Genomic DNA, 22,988 nt, shown 5'->3' with positions numbered 1-22,988 from the left:
AAATTACTCTCACTTCACATCGTTGTTTATAGATTTATGAGATACAGTGACGTATTTGGAAATGTATGAAAAAATTAATCAATTGAAAAGCAAAATTAAATACGTTATAATTCAAGACAGAAAAAAAACTGGTTCTGTGTGTTTTAAATATTTACACTTAGTATTTATTTTCATAAATGGATACTTAGGAATCAAATTCCATTCCAACGAACATCTAAATGTTGTAGGCGCATAATTTGAGGTAAGAAATATGAACTGTAAACTATTATTCAATTAGAAACAAGTTCAAATTATTTTCTAGATAATGTTTGATGTGGTTATTTATTTGGGTCATGCTTTGTTATAGGATATTTTCCATCTTTTTGTCTATATATCTATTTGTCTATCAAATAAAGCATTTTTGAGTTTGGACGAGGCCGTACGACCTGCGAGGACCAGCATCACAGTGGTGGAACTAATGAGGTGACGACTCCGGAAATGTTAAAGAAAATGATGATCGTCGACTGAAATAGCACGAGTTAGCAGACATGGTAGGCATTTCAAAAAGTCCAATACAACGTATGTTAACTGTAAATTTGGTCATGAGAAAGCTGTGCGCATGATGGATGCCGCGTTTGCGTCGTGAAGATGCTTCCATCGAGTGTTTGGCGCCGTTTCATAACAATGGATGAAACGTGGGTCCATCACTTCACATCCGAAACAAAAGGATAACCAAAACAATGGACTGGAAAGAGAGTACAGGCTCCAAAGAAGGCAAAGACCGTTCCATCTGCAGGCAAGGTTTTTTGGGGTGTTTAGGGGATAATTTGCATTGACTATCTTGATAAAGGGAAAACTATCAACGGATATTAGTATGCGAACTTATTGTAACGTTTGAGAGAAGAAACGACCGCATTTGGCTCAGAAGAAAGTGTTTTTTCATCAAGGCAATCCACCAGCTCACAAATCTGTTATCGTAATAGCCAAAATTGACGATTTTTCCCAAATTTTTTGTTTTCTTTGTTGGGCCAGGTACTTCTGGAACCATCCTCGTATGTACTACTTAGAGTACACTTAAAACTCAAAGAAATTTATTGGATAGGAGTTGAGGATATTATTTGCAAAGGAATAATTAATATGAAATATATCTTTCTGCAATTATATACTTAAAATTGATTTTGATAATCATACATCATTTGAAAGATCTTGTAAGCCGGCTCTGTAATCACCTGGGGAACTGAAATGTATCTAGAAATGTAACACTGTCCAAGGTCGTGTTGTTGGCTTCTATATCAAGCATGATGTAACGACTGTGTCATATCGCATCAGTAAAATTTAAACTCATGTCCTGTTATGTACGAATGGTTTCAAGGAGCAAATAAATAAATTAAAAAAATAAATTTGATTTTTGATTTTAAAATGAGCTACACAAAAAATCATATTAATCTTAAAAAATTATTATATATAATATTTCATGAAAAAAATTGAGCAAATTTTGAGAAAAGATTATAATATCATGCACGTGGATACATCAGTATTTCATAGACAAATATTTGGAAGAAAAATGAATTGATGTGGGCAAAGAACAGAAATTAACCTTCCCTAACTCATTATTTGGAGTTATAAAGTTAGATATGAAAGTTCTAAATAAAATTTTTTTAAGGATGACTATCTTAAAGAGCTAGCTTCTATTATGATTTCGGAATTCACGTCAGCTAGTGAAGTGAGGGACATCGTGAAAGTACTAGTGGACGTTTCGTAACCCAGCTCTTTTGCCGATTGAAACCTGGTGCCATAACATGCAAAAAAATCTCAGATTACATCATGCAAGAATCTTTCCAGAATTTCGAGCCCATTTCTATGCAATGTTTTCACACGCTGTTTTATACCACATGATTCTCAAACGTTACTATAACCTTATATAGTGAGTAGAGTGCGTTAGCAAAAATCTTTATGCATAAATCAGTGAAAATTTTCCACAAGATTTACACAAAGTATCAACACGTTAATTCTCTTAAGAGCGCGTCTCCGCCTTGGAGCCGGCCCTGTCTGGATTCGGTAGAATTCTAAAATTCTGCGAACGCGTCGTTTGTTTTCTATTTAGCTTTTTATTATAACATTTTTGCAGATTGTTTATTTATTGACTTGTTTCGTTTATTTATTATCTAGAACTTTTATAATTATTTTACCACATATATAAGGAGTTTCTGTAGCGCGGTTTAGTTCAGTTTATAATAAATAGTCGTAGTGAACAGAACGAATCAGCAAAGTAATCGAAGAATTTAAATAAATTATTTAAGTTCATTAAGTGATAGTGATAAGGGAATTATTAGTTAGTATAGTGCTTAAATAAACTATTAATTCACCCCACGAATAGAAATCGTATAAATAAAGTAGAACAAATATCTTAAATTAAGTTCTTTGTTGTTATAAAATTTCTGACTTCAGAACGATTAACACCAACACAAATCAAAAACAGAACTCAGGCTGTTTACGGAGGCTAAAAACAAAAAACAACAGACCAGCAAATCCAAAATAAGGATTTTACATGAGCATTTAAATATGACAAAAAATAGTGCAAAGCGGGTGCCTCGAAGTCTCAATATCGAGTAGAATGTTGTGAGGGATTTTTAGAGCTTTGCCGTGAGGACCTAGAAACTGTAGTCCGATAAATTGTTGGTGATGAAACTATTCCATGGAGTGGCAATTAAAAGGAGAGACTGTGCCAAACGAAGCAATGGTCACGAAAAACACCAAAAAAGTGATGGCTACAATAGTGATTGCGATGGTATCATTTTGATTCACCTTGAGAAATCAAATAAAACGCATCTTATTACTCTGACTTACGTTGCGTCGAAAAATTAGCAAAAATGTCTCTGCTCCAGTCCACATTGCGTCGTTGTCCATATAGCCCTGATCTGACCCCACCAGACTACTTTTTGTTTGCAAAGTTGAAGGTCGAGTTAAGAGGTAGAAGATTTAACGTCATTTTCCGCACTGAACACATAGTTTACATTAACATTATACCAACACTCACAATTACACTGTCTGACGCTCGTTTCGACAACCAAATTATCGTCTTCAGAGACTGAAGGTAAATTGTGTCTCTGAAGACGATAACTTGGTTGTCGAAACGAGCGTCAGACAGTGTAATTGTGAGTGATGGTATAGTGGTAATGTAAACAGTGTGTTCAGTATGAATATCACGAACATTTTGACTCTAAAGATGCATCATAGTTTTATAATGGCAGAGAATCTGAAAAGTGTGTATAACTGTATATTATTCCCACTTCTGATATTCGAAATAATAGGAAAGCATTTGTTATTTATGACGTCCTGAATTCAATTAGAAACATAGATATGATATTACTTTGTGTTATTAAATTATTATTTCAACAAACTGAAAGTTATAATTAATAACCCAACTAATATTTTATTTCTCTTACAATATTTCTCGAAATATTTGAACGCGCTTTCTTTTAATGAACTTTATTGATATTTTCATAATAATATCTAATCGTTAATTATCGTATATAATTTTAAATTATGTAGCATAGATTGGCTTGCTCTTTTATATGTAACAAATATTAACACATCGTGCGTGCCTTATTTCGAACATTTTGTTGATAAAATAGCACAAAAGCTCATTTCCAAAACGGACAATGTGATCTTGAACTTTTCGCCTAACTTTATTTTAATTAAATGTTAATTGAGAGTCACGTTCTTTTTTAAAAGTGGCTGCCAAAATATACTAGAAAATACCAGAAGTTTCAAGAATGTTAACCGATTAGTGACCAGCCGCAACTAAAGTTGCACGATAAATTTTTTTAAGGCAATAAAACTTGCAAGACATTGCATCCAAGTCTCTGTAAACAGTAAAAATAAAATTCCTAATCTCTATTGAATCATATCAAGCGGCCTTTGGGAATAAAAAATTCAAGTTTTAGCTATTAGAGTTACTTTTATAGTTCTTCCAATATCAATTGCAGAAAACAGTTATGCGAGGAACAATCAATATTTCATAAATACGCACTAATGAATGACAAATGATATTTACTCCCCGTATTAAATTCGGTAAACATCTATAAAACCGTCAGTCCACGTGGACTCATCATTTCCACTGTTTACCAATGAAAAAATCGAATCGTAAACATAAATGCATTTCAATTGGACGAAACTGTCAGAAAGCGTATGTACATAATTTATTTGAAATATTCCTGCTAGACAGTCTGCAATAAGCAGTGCCGTGGCCTGGTCAGATTTATTTAATTTAAAAATGTCTTTGAATAAATAGAAATTTGGCGTTCATTAGACAATGGACGAATGAAGACAATGTAATTGTGGAAATAAAGACAGGTATGAATTTAATAATAAAGATTTAGATATACAAACACAGCAAGTTGTTCAAAATATATTCGAATGTTTGAAGAAGGAAAATTTTCAGCAATCTGATAATGAAATCATAACAAGAATTACTGAATTAACTAGAGTAAATAAATTATCCGTTTATCGAGTTGTCACGAAAAGGGTTGCTGTGGATCATTTACAGAATAGGGTTGCGACATTAGAAGTAATACAGCAAAAGGTAGCAGATTATCCAGAATACAATTATACCAATTTAGATACATTGTGTCAAGTTTTGTCCGCATGTGGTTTTGAACACAAAAAACTGAATAAACGGATGGCAATAACCGATGTTCTAATAAACGAATTGGTTACAAAAAGGACTCAGTTCATGTCTGGTACCCTGTTTAAACCAAACTCCCTTACAGGCAGCTACATTTACGTCTATTTACGTAGAATTATTAAATTTAATATTTAGTTGTAGCAGGTTAACGAGGTATAATAAGTACCAAGTGAGACTAAGTGCATTTATAATGATTTGTGGGCCTTTTTTTATAAAATGAGGTATCTACGCTTATGGTAGATCAAACAAAAATTTGTTTTTCATAAATTTTAATTGATATTGGAAGAATTATAATGTCCAAAGGGATCTATTAGGTAAAGAATGAACATGTGGTTTAGTTGACAAAACTATGTGACTCATAAATAAAGCGGGTTGTTTTGGATAACTCCCTTTTCTGCTGGTTACCTGCTTAACTTCATCGAGAAAAGTGTTAAGCTTTCATTTTACTATGGCGAAGAAATAAAATCAAACAACAAAATTTAACGTATGAAAATTGCATGTTCAAATTTTGCCTCTGGACACTTGAGTGAACTAATTTTTTTCACTTTTTTCAGAAAAAACTGGAAAAAAAATATTTATTGAACGTATCAGCAATCTTGAGGAAAAAAAAATAATCTGGACTTCTCATCAATATAATAATTTGTCTATCAGACAAGGGAAAAAATGTTCCTTATGATGAGGCCTCCGACAATTCTGACAGTGAGCTGGAGGGAGATACTCTTCACTTTCCTCGGCGTTTACTAGGAGGTGATCCAATCAGATCAAGATTTTAAAGAAGAGCCACAGTCATCAACATCTCGTGAGACTATACCTAAGAGGAGAAAACCACATCTTTTAACTTCGACACCAAATAAACCCGAAAGTAAAAACCTCTGATTAGATATGATTCTTTCATCAGAGCAAGAATCTGAAGGTGAAGAGCCAAAACCTGTTGAAGGTCACATTACCAGTAACTTTAGGTAACAAATCAATAGGTGATCACATTCTACCTGGAGATTTAAATGGTGGTCAATATGTACCTGGATTTTTTAAACAAAGATCTCTATTTTTTATGCACGATGGAGCTTCACCGCACTTTGATAGATGTCGTGATTGGTTGAGTAACTATTTTAGGAATCTACGGATTAGTAGAGGTGCGGAAGCGCCGATTCATTGGTCTCCTCGATTATGCGATTTTAATCTCTTGGTTAGTCGGATATTAAAAATAAGTTTATGCTAAGGAGGTAAATGCCCCTCAAGAACTGAAAGACAGAATTCAACATCATTTTAATGACCTTATAGCTGACTCCCAGATTAATGGATTTTTTAGAAAAAAGGATGAAATTGTGTAGTCGGAGGATATTTTGAACACCTACTCTAATTGAATTCTATTATTTGTTATTATCCTTCTTCTTTAATTCAATTCAATGTTGCCAGTAATTACGGCAAAATCATAAAAAACGATTTTTCTTCAACGCTCTTTATCTTGATTGGCGTTATGAAAATTATTTACAGATCAAACCCCAAATATTTTTCAGTTTTCTATCTATCCTAGAGACGGGATCACTTAGTATATTAAAAATCTAATTTCTTGTACATATATTCTTTATTAAAATGAGAATTATGAATATTTTCTTGTAATCCTTGATATCTAAATGAAATTTACCGTAAAATCTTTTTTATAGATGCGAATATTTTCTTTTGATCGGTGCCAATTATGAACATTTACAGGTTTATGTTGAACAAAAAGCAATTTTTATTAAATTGTGTAACAAGTAATCATCGATGAATTGAAATATCGATATACATTGATCAAAACTTCCGATGCAATTATATATTTCATGATCGACATCTTTGGAGTTATTATCTCTCAATTGGAAATCGAATGAACACATATTGGTCCAATAATGACTGATTAAATCTATTTAATTGGAGTTTATCAAATGAAATTACTTTTCAACCTTTTATATCAAGAGTTTTGTCACTAACTGCCCAAATAAAAAAATATTTAATCGATATTGGAATAGGATTAGGTAGTAACAGATTTTCCTTGTGTTTCTGTTTTTGTAGTTGTTGGGTGATTGTGCGTAAAGCTAGAAAAAGGTATTGTGATACGTTGGTTTTTCAATTTATTTTACATATATTGGGGAAATGATTGGAAAAATTGAAATTATTTCTTATATATATGATTCTATTCCTGAATTTCGTAACTGAATAAGTTTTCTGACCTTAGTTTAAAACTCTATAAGTAGTTATTATCTTTTAAGACGAATCAAAAATATTGTGAAAAGGATTTAGGTTGGTTAAAGAAAAAATCATTCGTTAATATCAAAATTAAAATATTTTAAGTCTACAAACAATTATTCAGATGAATAATCACCGATAAGTGAGTAATTGATAATCGGTTTTATTAAATTAGCAATAGTGAATTTGATATTTTCTATTAGAAATAAAGTTATTGAAAAAACAATTTAATTCGATTTATGAGTAAAACTACAATTAAGGAAAGGAATGATTAGAATGAATACATTTTTAATGAGAGGACATAAATGTATTTTGATTTATTCGCAGGGTTTTTTTTATAACGATGTAGACATAACTCCTTTCGAGAAACACGGAGTGGCTTCTCTTTCCATCGGCTTTTCTTCTGTTTTCTTGTGAATATCTTCAATAATTTCACCAGGCAGAAAATAAGAATACGAACAATAGACCAGTGATCACAGTTTCTTACCCACGAAAATTAGTTATGTGCCTGATTTTCTGGATCTAAGTAATTCTCAGGATTCTTTGCAAATAACTCGAAATCTATGCAATATTTCGGAAAAAGTGAAAGAACAAAAAATGTAGCTTAAGAAATTTTCTACAAAAAAGTTTTGTTGTAATTTTTTCGTAAGAGCTCTCATTTCTTAGTAAAATGCGCTCAAACTTCGAGGTCGCATCTTACTAAAAAGTTTTCGTGCCACAAAGAGTCTGAGGGAAATTATGTCCCCGACTGAAAGACTGAAAGAAACTGCTGTATCTCCTCGAAAACTCAACATTTCGGGAAGAAAGAAAGTGTATTTTACTCGTTAGAGTCTCTATTTTTCAACTGCATCTGCAAAAACATTCAGACTAAAATTTTCTTGGAAAACAACACGAACGGGATTGTTTTCTGCTAGTTGCCTGGGTAAACTTAAAACACATATGTCTGTGACACACCCAGCAGCGAACCCTTGCTTGAGGTCGTTAATTAGACGATTACCTTTAAAATGACACCAATTATAAATTCGAGCTCACTCTGTGATGGGAAAAAAAATACTTTTACTAATGTTAGATTTTTTCATAGTTGACAAGTTTGGTTACTTTTTTATTGTTAAATAGCAGCCATTTTCGCAAAATAATGAGAAAATTGAAGTATATATTTTGTAGCTGAGTTGTCGAGCTTCAATTTCCTCCCCAAATAAGCTACAGCAGAACAAACTAAAAAACACGCTTTTTGAGCACGTCAAACTCAAAATTAAAAATTATAGAAAATTACAGCGATAATTTCTGAAAAAAATTTACCGAAAAAACATATTTTCCTTAGCGCATCTGGCTAACGAACGCAACTAAAGTGGTGGGATATACTAACAGTGATAAGCCACAAAGAAGAGTTACAAACAAACTTACCAGCTCACAAATCCACAAGATCATAAGCCCACATACAGATAAAGCTAAAAAAGCTTGATAATATAAATCTCTTAGGAGAAAAAGTTGAAGGAAATTTAATTTTTTTGACTGGTTCAGTATTTAATTCCTGTGGGATCTATGATGTGACCGCTTATGGTGTCTTGTCCTAGGAGAAGCTGTATATTGCAGTACAGTGTCTGGTGATACCATTACTTTAATATGGGTACCGTCTCACTCTGGTATACATGGTAATGAACTTGCAGATGAAGCTGCAAAAGAAGCTTCGACGGCTAACCTCTACTAGATACAAATCCACAATGATGTCATAGATAGCATAAGAGCTAAATCTACTGAGCAAGCTGCAACCCTAAGCTACATGAAATCAACGGTACTTCGACTTCAGAAACCTATCTTTCATGAGTCGTAAGGACTCAGTTATTGTACGCAACACATCGGGCATATGAGACTGACTCACGGACGTTTAATGGCCGTTTCTGATCCAAATGTCAGCACAGCAGAATAGCACAGATAGTCAACCACATACTAACAAGTTGTCCACAATATTACAATAAGCACCGTAGCTAGGAAGTACGATCCAAGAAAGTTTAAATAACGTAATATAATATTTGATATATGTAATCCAAACAGTTTGTTAATGTTAATATCAAAGTGTCAGGTATAAAGAATGATTGTATTATAACTGTGAATGATCTAATTGTCGAGACACGTTAATTAAAATAAAAGAAAACAGATAAATCAATAAGTAGTAGTACAAATTGACAAGTGAAATTCAGTTTGTTAATTTAAGATGCTGATCAAATGTACCAAACTGATACTACTCTACTATTGAGGTATTTTACGTAACATTTATTGATTTTAACAAAAAGCTTCAGATTAAGAAATGTTTTTACCAAGTATAGTATCAATTTTAAGTCGAAAATTTAAAAGCACCTTATATATTCTTGGTAAGCGCTCTGAATGTTAATTTGTATCGAGTTTCGTTAATCATTTCGTTATTTTCATTTTCCTTGAATCAACGAAAAATATAGTTTTCTTTTAGTACGTCGTGTGAGATGCAATTTTCACATTTCATGAAAATTTATTTGAATAAATCGTGTTTCGTCCTCCAATTATTGTTCCTCGAAAGCAACTTGATTCGCGTGCCGTGTTAGTACATTTCAGGTGGTTACGATTAATGCCTCGATGAGAGATTAAGCGATGGGATGGCGTAATAAACTATTCAGAATGGACATTATTCGACGCTGTTTCACAAAGAGCTGTCAATTTGTTAAAGATTTCCTTGTTGTTTCTACTCGACTACCGGTAAATCTTGTCAATGTTTCCAAATCAAATCTAGAGAGTGTAGGAGATATTTAATAAAAATTAATTCTTCACCATTATTCCATTTGATTGGCATTTCCTTCATGTAAGTGGTTTATGGGGTATCGCATACAATGAGAAATCCAATAAACTTGTTAACGATATTATAAATATTTATACAAACAAAACAAAAATCTTAATCGATACAAGCCTAATCTCAACATTGACTAACGTAATCTAGAATTTTAATTATTATTCTTGATAATCTGTAAAATATTAGTTCACCCAGAGCTGTTTAAAGTAAAATATTCAAAGTTTATCTGATAAAAAAATGAAATACTTATCCAGCTTATTTTGTCACGAATAGATAATGATAACATTTTCAGGATTTTCAATTACTGGGACATTTGGAATTATTTAATATCAAGTTAAACATTTTATCTTGAATCCCCTGCAGGATACTCTTCCTCAGGAAGTATATAAAAACTGGTACTCAGATGGGGTGAACAATTAATATTGAATTGGACGCTACCAGCTTTATAACGAAGGACGTTAAAACTTATTTTAAAAAGGCGAAAAAACTGGTAACTCCTCAAAACAATCTAAATCTATCCCCGGATACGATTATCCAAATTAAATTTATTGTTAATTACAATAGAAAAAGTTTCAGCAAAAAATAAATTTATTGCAAAAATAATAAATTCGCTCTCAGACTTGTCTATATAATGAAGATGAAACTAGGACTTATCTATGGAAATCCGGGATGGTTGCAGCCCTCAACTGAATTCCCAGTTGCTGGAGTTGAGGTTGAGTTTATAGTCTGGTGATTGTTGTGGAAACCCCCAACCTGGCAACTGTAGAACTGCGACTATAATGAATAAAACTACCACAAATTTAATAAAATTTACTTCTTCTTGAAGTGTAGATAAGTAGAGAGAGAATTTGAATCAATTTATACGTGCCGCAATACGTGAACAAAGGAATATTCAAAATGTTTGAAGAAAAAGCCGAACGGCATGTTACAAACAATATCCCAAGAAGTGTTTCTCAACTCACTGACTTTGAGTCCTTCAAATTAGTTTTGAAAATGCAAGCTAGAAACATAATTGTTATGGTAGCGAAAACAGAATATTTAGTTTGACTAAATCACTAACAGGTTCCAAAAATTATAACTTAATTGGTAAATAACAAGAAGAGTTGATTGGGGAATACAGAGGAAAGTCTGTGTCCCAAATGTTTTATTCTTCTTTTAGTTGAATGGCGATCGATGAAATGGTATGGTTAGCAGATGAAAATATGCATTAATCAATAATATTGGACGGTCAAATCATTTTATTTTCTACGTTCTCTCAATTGTTTGTATTCACGAGTTAGTATTTGGAATAATATATTTATTTTCCAACGTACATTTCTTCTAGCTTCACACACTTTTCCGAGCGATGTTCATAATAAGAATCGTGAAGCTTCTCAAAATAGCTTATTGTTGGAAAATCTTCGACCTTCGAGCCAATTTTCCAAGTCTGGGAAACAAAAATACTCCGCGTGGCTAAATCTGGCGAATAGGGTGTATGGGGTAGCAATTAAAGCTTTAATTTATTAATTTTGGGCATTGTAATAAATGATGTGTGAGCTGGTGCATTATCTTGATGGAACAACACTTTCTTCTTGGCCACGTGTGGCTATTTGGCTTGATTTCTTCGCGCAAACATTGCCAAACACTCGATGGAAACATCTTCACGACGCTGTTTTTATTCCAATATGAGCAAACGCGGCACCCATCTTCAGTAAAGTTTTCTCATGGTCAAATTCTCATTGTTAATATGCTGTGTACTGCCTTTTTGGAATGCCTACTACCTCTGCTAGCTCGCGCACTTTCAATCGACTATCATCTAATACCGCTTTATGGATTGTCTTCAATATTTCTGGAGTCGTCAACTCATTTGGACGACTACTGAGATGCTGGTCTTTGAAGGTCGTAAAGCCTCGTTTAATCTCTGCTACCCAAGATTTTACTTATGATATCGAAGAAGCAATCTCACCCACAGTAGAATCTAGTTCAGCTTTTATTTATATACTGAAAACGTTCAATATTGATGGCTGCCAAACAAATACTAAATAACGTGGTCTTTTTTCAAACTTGGAACATATAGATTGTGTACTTTCTAATACGGTATTATTTTTCAAGTAACTACCACCATCTCTAGGTCACACCAGGTATTTCTGGGACCATTATTTTGGAAACTGTACAGTAAATTTGAATGGACAATGGCGTTGATTATTTTGATAGCGAAATTAATTAAGGACGAAACAAATTTCGATCTACTTGTAATGTTGAATGAATTGGAGAAACAGAACTCTAAAGTTGATTTAGAAGATAACGACGAAGATGAAATTGAAAAAGGAGCCATGAGTCTACTTAATCCTCTAGGTAAATATTGTTATTTTTAAAACGTTATCTTTTTTTTATGTTGTTTTGTTCAAAATACTTCTATATGTCAAATTTATGTATATTACGATATAAAATGAACAAATTTGAATAAATTGTGGTTAGATCAGTCAATTTTTTGAAGATATTCTTCAATTCAATCTTCCTAGTAAGAAATTATTGGAACTTATGTAAATCAATCTAGAAACAATGATGGTCCCTACAAATATCTTTAAACGGAATAATGGTTTGCTAAAATAAAAATCGTGAGTGATCAAAGAAATTCTTTATTTATAAACTTATATCTAACATTATTTCAAAATATCAATGCCTTTTGTCTTTGCAGTCGTCGTTAATAGAAGTGATTAATCTTGAAATGGATGAAGTAAGTAAAAAAATGGATACTTATATCTACGGTAACTAATTATCGGCAAGGTTTTATATACAATTTGATTAAGCGTCATTGACTTAGACATCCTATTATTTTGTACATAATATACACCAGCTACATTACATTACATAAATTAATTTACTAAAATAAAATAATTAGGAATAGATATATGTAATGCCATAACTGCAATACTTTCTTGATTTTCGATATAGAAATAAAAATTGTTCTAATTAAGAAGATTTGAATAAATAAAATACTAGCATAGACCAGATAAGTTAATTAAATTCGACAAGTAGCCTGAAAATAATTGTAAGTAACTACAATTAGTACTTGTATCCTCCATTTCCGTTACTCCCTCCATTACCATTGCCATTTCTAGGATAACCCCCATTACCATTACTCGCGTATCCACCATTACCATTTCCATTACCGCTTCCGTTACCATTACCATTACCGTTGCCATTTCCATTACCGTTTCCGTTACCATTACCGTTGCTTGGATAACCGCCGTTTACATATCCGTTACCATTGCCGTTTCCATTGCCGTTTCCATTGCCATTGCCGTTACTTGGATAACCGCCGTTTACATATCCGTTTCCGTTACCATTAGCTGTACCTTCATCTACAAAAATAAAATTATTTCAACTGCTACAATTTCTTGAATTGCAAATACGATAATCATTTGGAAAGAAAATATTTATTTTTTAATTTCTTAAATGATATCGTTGATTTATTTTCTTTGTTTACGGATTGATTATTTTACTACTGTCAAACCTTTTCCCTAAGCCATATATTTAGCACTGTTGCCAATTATAAACATAAGTAAATAAAACAGCACAGCAGGCCTTATAGACTTATGGCTTGGAGTTTCTGTACTGGTTTTCTCCAACTCTTTCTGTTCACGGCTGTACTGCGCAAGTTCATTATCCCTAATTTCTTTAAGCCTTCCTTACATGCATCTAGCAACTTTCTACTTCTTTTTTTACGCCTTGTTAAGGCTTTTTTCACACCGTAGATTGTATAACTGTCCTGTAAATTCTAAGCTTCGTTACCCTTGGTAAATATCTTTGGAGCTTAATAGGTTTCCTTGAGCTACAAATATTTAATTGCTTCTTGCCAATCTCTTGTCGAATTCTTCTATTTCGTCTTCTTCACTTGTTACAGTCACTTCCAGGAATTCAAACTCTTGTATCGCTACCATAAACTTGGTATATGTTCGTTGATATGTAGGCCATATCTTTTTGCTGTCTTTTTAAATAGTAGAAAAAATTTTTGTAGTTCCTGTTTTGTACTGTTCATCATCTGCATTTGCTAGTACCTGCCTTTCGCTATTATGAATCATTCCTTGGGTTCGTAATCTACTATCCCCGAGGATCACCTCTAGTGTTTATAACGGGTCCCCTTTTTTAAGCCTTTTTTATACGTTTTCGATTTTGTTCAGTGTGATTTTCACCAATCGTATTAATTCCTTAGGTATTCCCTGTTTGGCTAAAGCTTGGTACAAGCGTTTTCTTAATATTGATATCATATGTCTGTTTGAAGTCGATAAATGATAGCTTCAAATTTAATCCCTGCTCATGGCTATTGTTTTTTACACAAAAATTTGATCGCTAGACGATCTTCCTTTTTCAAACCTATTCTTCCTTGTCTCGATACTTCAATTTTCTCACAAAATTCTGGTTTGAGCTACAAATATTTTAATTTTCATAAGACAATCTTTTTATATTTATTTCAGCTCTGCTCTTTCCCATTCATGTTAATACCGCTCTATTTATAGATTAACTAGTAAAAAATCATCTTTTTCCAGAAACGATTAAGAAATTAAGTCGTTAATAAACGTATTTACAAAATGACAATGTTTAATATATTTTGAATGAATGAAAAGTGTGTATTGGATTGTTTTATAAGATAAACTTTCATATTAAAATATTTTTTAAGATATATATCTTAACCTCAAACATTTATTTTACCTTCATAGTTGATTGTCGGTTTATAACCATCAGTGTCAGCTTCGTACGTAACAATTTGTCGTTTTCCATCTGGAAGTAAGACATAATATTCACCTGTTGCCAAATCTCCATCTCGTTGTTCTTTGTGTCCAAAATCATTACCGCTTTCTGGATCTTTGACTGAGTATTCAAACTCATATTTTGCTGGCTCCTACATTAAACATGATATGTTATAATTAAATAAATCTCTTTTCACTTTTCGCTTCTTAGACCTCTTTTATATGTTTTAGTTGTCTTTTCTATTTACAAAGGCTTTTTTCAATAAAAATAACTTTGATGTTTCGGCTTGTTTACCAAATATTTTGGTAGGTCAAAATTTTCTGTTTAAAAAAGTCTTTGTAACTAAATGCAGAAAGATTTATCAACAAAAACATATAATCCTATGACTAATACAAATTGATTGAAATTGTATACATTTAATTATTGAAAATTGCTTATGGAAATAAAATAAATTGAAAATCTCATTGGAATTGGCTTTTATCATATCGAAGATGGACAAACATACTCACATCAGATTCACCATTACCATTTCCATTAGGACCACCACTGGGATATCCATTACCATTTCCATTTGTATACCCATTTCCATTACCATTCTTGTAACCGTTGCCATTACCGTTTCCGTTTACAGGAACACCATAGGTAGTAGAGGGAGGCCCATATGTAGCACTAGGCTTACCGTTACCATTGCCGTTTCCATTACCGTTACCATTGCCGTTTCCATTACCGTTACCATTGCCGTTTCCATTACCATTACCATTTTTTGGTGGTCCATAAAGACCATTGGGCGCTCCATTTCCGTTACCGTTACCATTGCCGTTTCTTCCATTTCCGTTTCTCGGTGGTCCATAAAGGCCGATTGGCTTGCCATTGCCGTTACCATTACCATTGCTATAACCATTACCGTTACTATATCCGTTACCATTACCATTTCCGTTTTTGGGTGCACCATAAAGGCCGTTCGGTTTACCATTGCCATTGCCATTGTTATTTCCATTACCATTACCGTTGCTATATCCATTACCATTACCATTGCCGTTTCTTCCATTTCCGTTCCTAGGTGGTCCATAAATGCCGTTTGGTTTGCCATTGCCGTTACCATTACCATTGCTATATCCATTACCGTTACTATATCCGTTACCATTACCATTTCCGTTTCTAGGTGGTCCATAAATGCCGTTTGGTTTGCCATTGCCGTTACCATTACCATTGCTATAACCATTACCGTTACTATATCCGTTACCATTACCATTTCCGTTTCTAGGTGGTCCATAAAGGCCGTTAGGTTTTCCATTGCCATTACCATTACCATTGCCGTTGCTATTACCATTGCTGTATCCATTACCATTGCTATATCCGTTACCATTACCATTCCCGCTTCTTGGTGCACCATAAAGACCGTTTGGTTTTCCATTGCCGTTACCATTACCATTACCATTGCTATATCCATTACCATTTCCGTTGCTATATCCATTACCATTTCCATGACCGTTTCCATTTCCATGGCCGTTTCCGTTACCATTACCATTACTATATCCGTTGCCATTTCCATTTCCGTTTGGTGGAAGATAGCTAGTTCCTGGTAGTTGATCGCTATCTAAATCATAGTTGTTGTACCCTGGAAGTATTAATAATATTATATTATATTATATTAAGATTATGATAAGATTCATCATTACCATTACCGTTGCCATTTCCATTTGATGGTGGTCCATATACTATTCCTGGAGAAGGGTATCCGTTACCATTACCATTTCCACCATTTCTATCGCCGTTTCTGTTTCCATTTCCGTTACCATTGCCAGGGCCTATTGGAATCCCAGGCTGGTATCCAGGTGGTCCGTAAACTGAGCTTGGATTACCGTTGCCATCTGAAGAAAAAATAATGAGTTTCGGTTGTATTAAGTTGGAATTTCTGGAACAGTCATACTGAATACAGTGTTTACACCACCACTATATCAACACTCACATTTCCACTGTATGACGTGCGTTTTGATAACCAAGTTATCGTCTTCAGAGACTGAAGACTGTAGACTAAGTTTAAAGAGAAACTGATTATTGTCACAAATCCAGCATTTTAATATGAAGTAAGTTTTTCTCGACTATAGAAGATCTCGAAATCATTTTCTTTCTCTCTGTTTCTATGATCTGATTATGTTCAAATCATGATAGAAAGAGTTAATGCCGTACATTCTGAAGTATCTAGGAAAGTTCATTATCGTGCTATTTTCTTAAAATCAATCAATCAATGAGAAGGAATCATATCAACCTTCTGACTTAAAATTATGGATCTTCAATACTATATATACTTATCAAAATAAAATAGGAGATTTTCTTTGATACAATTATTTTGAAAAATATATTAATAGCAATGTCTGTAATTTGGTACTTCTAACGTCTGTTGGTACTTACTTTGTGGTGGTAAATATGAATTGACTGGTGGTTCTGTTTTGACTGCTGTACTTGTTAACAAGATGGTAAATGCTAGCACCTGTAAAGTGAAATACATCGAGTTATTCCCAAATGTTGTACGAGATCTGTTTAGAAAGTTCAGAACGAAAATTCTACTTTTACACATACGAGTGGTAATTAAACCACGTAAGACTATCATGATAGTAGTCAAGTTTGAAATTTCTTCTGGTTACAACAAGCTAAGATCCGTATCGTTGTTGAAGAAGTATGTTGCTAGCCAACTCTTCATACTTGATAATTGAGATTGAGATAATTGAGAATCAGTATTATTAAATACGTTGTCTCAATACCCTCCACACACTTGCCACAGAAAAATCACAAAAAAGACTTAAATAAGGGATAAAGGGGGCGAGTAATTGCGTACGCTGACGATATAGCATTAGTAGCTAAGAATAAAAATGTTATGAAAGAGATCTTGGAGGAATTAATGGAAAACTGGGTATGAGAATTAAAGAGAAGAAAGAAAAGGTAAAGTTTATACAAGATATGAGTTTGAACTGTTAGGGAAAAGTATCCAGATATAATAATAATGAAACGCCGAGATAAAACAGAAGAACTAAGCGAGAAGATAAAAGCAGTACTTTACACGAATAGAAAATGCTGATGGTCAGTAATATGTATATGAAACAATAATAAAACCCAACATGACTTATGCTGCGGATACAAAGAAAGATACAGATGTTATTGAAAAAGAAAATAAAGAAATAGGATAATAAAAGAACAAAAGTAAGTTTAGTGAGATATATATGGAGAGTTGGACCGGAATCAGAGATAAAAATGATGATAGAGTGAACGGAAAGTGAAAGAGCAAGATCGCGATGGATCGATTAAGCAGATATAGATTTGGAAAAGACAGGGGTGAGGGATTGGAGAAAAAATGGCGGTTATGGATAATAATAAATGAAGACAAGCGTTCAACGAGGTTTAAAAAGATAGGCACTGAGCTTACCTGAAAAGGACATCACAAAGTTATAGAAGCGACCAAGTTTCGCATTAGATTATAGAGATCTGTGTAAATCAATTTTTTGAAAATCGTCTCTAGGAAAAACTATATTGAATCTAATTTCAGTTACTAGAAAATCTTCAAAAATATAGATCAGAATTTGCTTGAAATATAGTCTCACAACTTCTCGTCAAATGACAATTAATTATTTATAATCTAATTTTGGTAAATGTTTCCCTAGTTAAAGGTATATCTAACCAGTAGAATTTTCTCTTGTTTGGACCGTAGTCTTATAATCAATTTTGCGAATATATATTTGGAGCGAAAATAATTCACACTTACCTTGTCCATTTTCTTTTCTATTAAAATCAAAGAGAATTTTCAAATTCGTTAACCTCTAACCATACGTAACAAAAACCAACTAAACCCCGAAGGATGTATCCAAACTGTGAATGAATGAATTTGAAGAAGACTCTGTTTATATACTCATTGAATCGTGATTCAGAATCATGTATTTAGTGCAGTCACCGTATTCGATTTTTTTGCAATAATTTTTATACGCTAATCGTATTTTCGATGGGGGAATCAAGTTTTGTGTCCCTCTGGGATCTAGATGAGACGACCGTAATGTCACAGAGATACTCAAAAGTAACTTTCACATGTACAAATAGATTATTTATTCAGCTATTGACAAAAGTGTATCTTCTTTTCAAATTCAAGTTGCATTATATGGATTTGTGGATGCGTTGGATCGAACATTCGAGACTTGTTACGGAGCGTTTCCATTTCTCCAAATTCTTATTTATTAGAATTAAACTTTCCATAGCGTTGGTTATAATGCTTTGTATAATTTTGTGTCAAGTTAATTGACATTTTATAACAAAGTATCATTGTTATTTTAAGATGAATTATGTGATAAATCTGGAATAAATTGATAGTTTTATATGTAGATCTACTCCTTATTCAGAATATATTTCGATACTTAATACTAGAAGTAACTTAATAATGGGTGCACCAAAATGCACGATGTTAATTGTAAATAAAACAAAAAGTTTTCAGAGAATTATCTTGACATTTTTTATGATGATAGAAGGATCTATGACAATTATGTATGAAACAAAATATCGGCCAAATGCTCGCCATGGCTTCGGTGGCATACCTCTATCCATTGGTCCATATTTTCAATAACTCTGAGACATAATTGAGGTTCAATGTCGTCAATGTGCCGAATTATCTCATCCTTTAGCTCTTGAATTGTTCTTGGCTTATTGAAGTACATTTTTCTTTCAAATATCCCCAAAGAAACAAGTCCAACGGTGTCAAATCACGTTATCGTAGCGGCCAATTAACATCGCCACGACGTGAGATAACACGACCATTGAATTTCTCGCACAAAAGAGCCATTATTTCGTTGGCTGTGTGGCAAGTGGCACCATCCTGTTGGAACCACATATCGTCCAGGTTCATATCCTCAGTTTCTGGCCACAAGAAGTCCGTTATCAACTCGCGATAGCGAACACTATTCACGGTAATTGCTTGGACGTCCTCATTTTCGAAGAAGTACGGTCCGATGACGCCGCCAGCCCATAAACCGCACCAAACAGTCACACTTTGTAGATGCATCGACTTTTCAACAATCACTCGTGGATTCTCATCTGCCCAAAAGCGACAATTCTACTTGTTAACGAATCCACGGAGGTGAAAGTGTACCTCGTCGCTGATGAAGATGATTTTCTTTGTAAAGTATGTTCAACCAATCATTCGGCGTATTAACGACGCTTGAAATGGTCGGCAGGGTTCAGCTCTTGAGTAAATTGAACCTTGTAACCGTGTAAATTCAAATTTTTATCCAAAATTCGCATTAGTGATGTCCGTGAGATGTTTAATTGTCGGGTACGACGACGAGTCGAGGTTGGAGGCTCTTCTGCCATACTATCGCGAACAACAGCAATGTTTTCCGCAGAACGAACGGGGCGAGCATGCACAGGTGTTTTCACATTTCCTACAGACACGGTTTGCTGAAATTTGCGCACAATTCTCCCGATTGTGGACACATTTGGTCGATTATGCTGACCAAAAAAATCACGAAATGCACGAAATACATTTTGATTTGAACGCCCATTTTCGCAAAAGGCTTCAACAATCTTAACGCTCTACTTAATTGTTTATCTCTCCATGGTTGAATTTGTCAAACACTGAAACAAAGAAATAACAAATTAAGTAGGGCAAAAAACTTGACGTTAAGGTGCGACTCATATTTAACATCGTGTATTATAGTTGGACTACCTTTTATAACTATTCATTAGATTATTTGCAGAAATAGAGAATCAAATTTTTCAATCATTTCCAAAGTGTTTGGCTACTATGACCACTTATCAATATATAATTGTTAGTAATTGAATCACCAAAAAGATTTGCTCCAAGTGATTAAAGATGTCTTTGTAATTGGTCTTGAACTGGAACTGCTATCTTTGAAGTGTGTTTCATTGTCAAATTAGAGCTACAGCTGGCGCAAATGAATCTGGCGCTAGAAGACACTAGATAATCATGGGTGAGTCTTGAGTGACCAACTCTTATCCTTTTTCCAATGGTTAAGCCTTGTGTGGAGAGGCCCGCGAAGTTACCTGGTAAAGAATGATGTATAGAGTGTAAAGAAGTTTTAATGCCACGTCCCTTTTTACTATTCTAATATGGGAAGGTAACCAGATGATAGTAACTGTCATTTTTGGCATGTGGGTGATAAATATGAGTCATTGTATATAATTTTGATAGATGAAATTGAAGCGAGTGAAGTCTGTACATATTGCAATCTGCTCATAAGAAGGAGATAAAATTGCTGGTTTGTAGAATGCTAAATATGAACGTTGCAAGTTGATGGAATTAGAGATGATTTGATTGGAAATTGCGACGTTGTAACTGCGCAGCCTACTCCTGTTTAATTCTTGGAAGCATCCGTAGATCAGCTGCTACTAGTTGTTACTTCTTTGAAAGTATTATTTATCGATTCCATGTTTTGGTGTTGAGTGTTTGTAGTATCTCGTAAGGAATTTATTGAATTTGGGAAGGTGAAGTAGTGGGAGTAGGAAAACGGCTTGTTTGTGAGAGGTCTATACCGTCGAGAAGGAATCATTGATGATTGGTATACATTTTTAGTGGTTGTTATGAATAGAAAGTAGACAGGGCTGAAGAGGTTAGATGATAGAAGAAAGAAGTAGTTGCTGTCGTCTGATTCAAAGTGGAGGCTGATTAGCTTCATAGTTAAGGTTTTCTATAGGGCTAAATCGAAAATCACCTAGACAAAGACGTAAATCTGTATTATGCACAGAGTTTGAAAGATCAATGTTAGATTTGGAGGCAACCATAATTTAATTTTGAGCGAATTGGGGCTCTGTATATTTTGAGACGAGGTATTTTCGTATGTGAGACCTATTCTCACAAATGCCTCAGAAACCAGGGCCGAGACATCAACAAAACCGCAGAGATGAAAATACTGCGAACCATCAAGGGAGTCACCCTCAGGGACCGAATAAGGAGTGATGATATAAGAGAAGAATTGGGCGTACAGGATGTGGTGAAATGGGTCAGGGCATGAAAAAGATGATGAAGGGATAACGTAGGAAGAATTCCAGAAGACAGATGGACATATTGGGCTAAAACTCAGAGACCGAACACACGCAGAACACCAAAGAGGTGATCTGCCTACAGGTCTGCGTCTACTTCCTGAGAAGCTGGAAATCAGCTTCTCAGGAAGATCCAAGAAGAGGATTAAACGTACAGGATTGAACAGGACCTGGTCCTATTGAAAGAGGAAGAAGAAGAAGAAGGATTTTCGTCAGCTCCCCAATGGTAATATGAGAGGATTTTGATATTTAATATTTTGTAGCATTTGCCTTTGATTTCTATGATATGCTATTTCCAACTAAGGCGAAAGTTGAATTTCGGATTTTGTTACGAATAGAGTTAGTTCTAAGAGACTTGAATTTTTTTTGAGTATCTACTGAATTAGACTAGTACTAGTTGAGATGGAAGATCCTAAAAATTATTAGATCGTCTGTACATAAAGCATTTTTAATAGAAGAAAGGAGACCAGAGCAGAGATCTTCAATAGCTAGACTAAATAGAATGGGGGTTAGAACGGACCCTTGGGGGAACACCGTGATTTTGTATATAAGTCGACTAGTACTATTAGTACCATTAGCAGCAAAGACTTTGAAAAATCGAATAGCTAGGAAATTCTGAATAAAACGAAACTGGTGAGCGTGGATAATTAGTTTATTTAAAATTGATGATGACTTTATTAACATTTAAGTGATTTAATTTGAATAAAAAGCCAAATAAACTAAAGAAATGTTAAAATATATATGTAGTGATAATAAAGTGAGTTGTAAGACTATTTACAAGTTAGTTAAGGATGAGGAGCGATCTGGGCGAACGAGTACATGATTAATCAAAGTAAATAAATCACAATTTGGCACGAATTCGGGTAAAATTCGGGTAAAATATTTTGATTTTTAATTTGATATTAGCATACGAGAAGATAATACCAAACATGTTGAGTGATCAACAAAACTAAACTCGTGATTCAATTAGAATTGAATTGGAATATGATTTTCCAATAGATCCGAATATCATTGATACAGGAGATGAAAATGATGATGCCGGGATAAAAATCGGAGTTTTCAGAGCGATTTGTCAATTAAAGTTGAGTATTAGAGAGAGAAATACTTTTTAGTCAAAAAATTTTTACAATTTGTAGATAAAAGCTTGCAAAAACTGAAAAAATAACTAAATACAGCTACAAAGAAGAAAACAATAATTGATAACAAAATTATAGGTAATAGTAATAGGTAAAAATTAGCATATGAGTCTCAAGCAAAAATTATTAGAATAGAAGTAGTTTATAGAGTTGAAGGCACTTTCCAGTAAATATGCCTTTAAATTATTGCGAAATACAGGAAAAGATGATATCGATTTGATTTCAATTGGCAAGTGATTGTGCATTTATTTTCCATTGTAAAGTATTAAGCCCTTAACTAATTCTGAACGTGAAGTAGATAGGTAAAGGTCGTGCTCCGCTTTTCCCATTGCTCTTTTCGATTCTGAGGACATTAGCAAAAAAACTGTGCCACGTAAGA

General features: G+C 33.7%; 1 protein-coding gene across 1 annotated transcript in view; it reads right to left on the bottom strand.

The window, feature by feature from the left end:
• LOC130441034 (pro-resilin-like) overlaps positions 1 to 18,204 on the bottom strand; it is a 71,775-nt gene extending 53,571 nt beyond the window's left edge. The window contains exons 1-5 of the mRNA XM_056774509.1: positions 18,196 to 18,204; positions 16,851 to 16,929; positions 16,118 to 16,309; positions 15,018 to 16,056; positions 12,760 to 12,996 (exon numbers count right to left, since the gene is read on the bottom strand). Of these exons, the coding sequence (XP_056630487.1) occupies positions 12,760 to 12,996; positions 15,018 to 16,056; positions 16,118 to 16,309; positions 16,851 to 16,929; positions 18,196 to 18,204 (1,556 nt within the window). The remainder of the gene's footprint in view (positions 1 to 12,759; positions 12,997 to 15,017; positions 16,057 to 16,117; positions 16,310 to 16,850; positions 16,930 to 18,195) is intronic.
• Positions 18,205 to 22,988: the final 4,784 nt, after the last annotated feature.

This window comes from Diorhabda sublineata, chromosome 3 (genome assembly GCF_026230105.1).
Source record: "Diorhabda sublineata isolate icDioSubl1.1 chromosome 3, icDioSubl1.1, whole genome shotgun sequence".
Classification (NCBI taxonomy): Eukaryota; Metazoa; Arthropoda; class Insecta; order Coleoptera; family Chrysomelidae; genus Diorhabda; species Diorhabda sublineata.
This window is presented reverse-complemented; position numbering and strand designations above follow the sequence as displayed.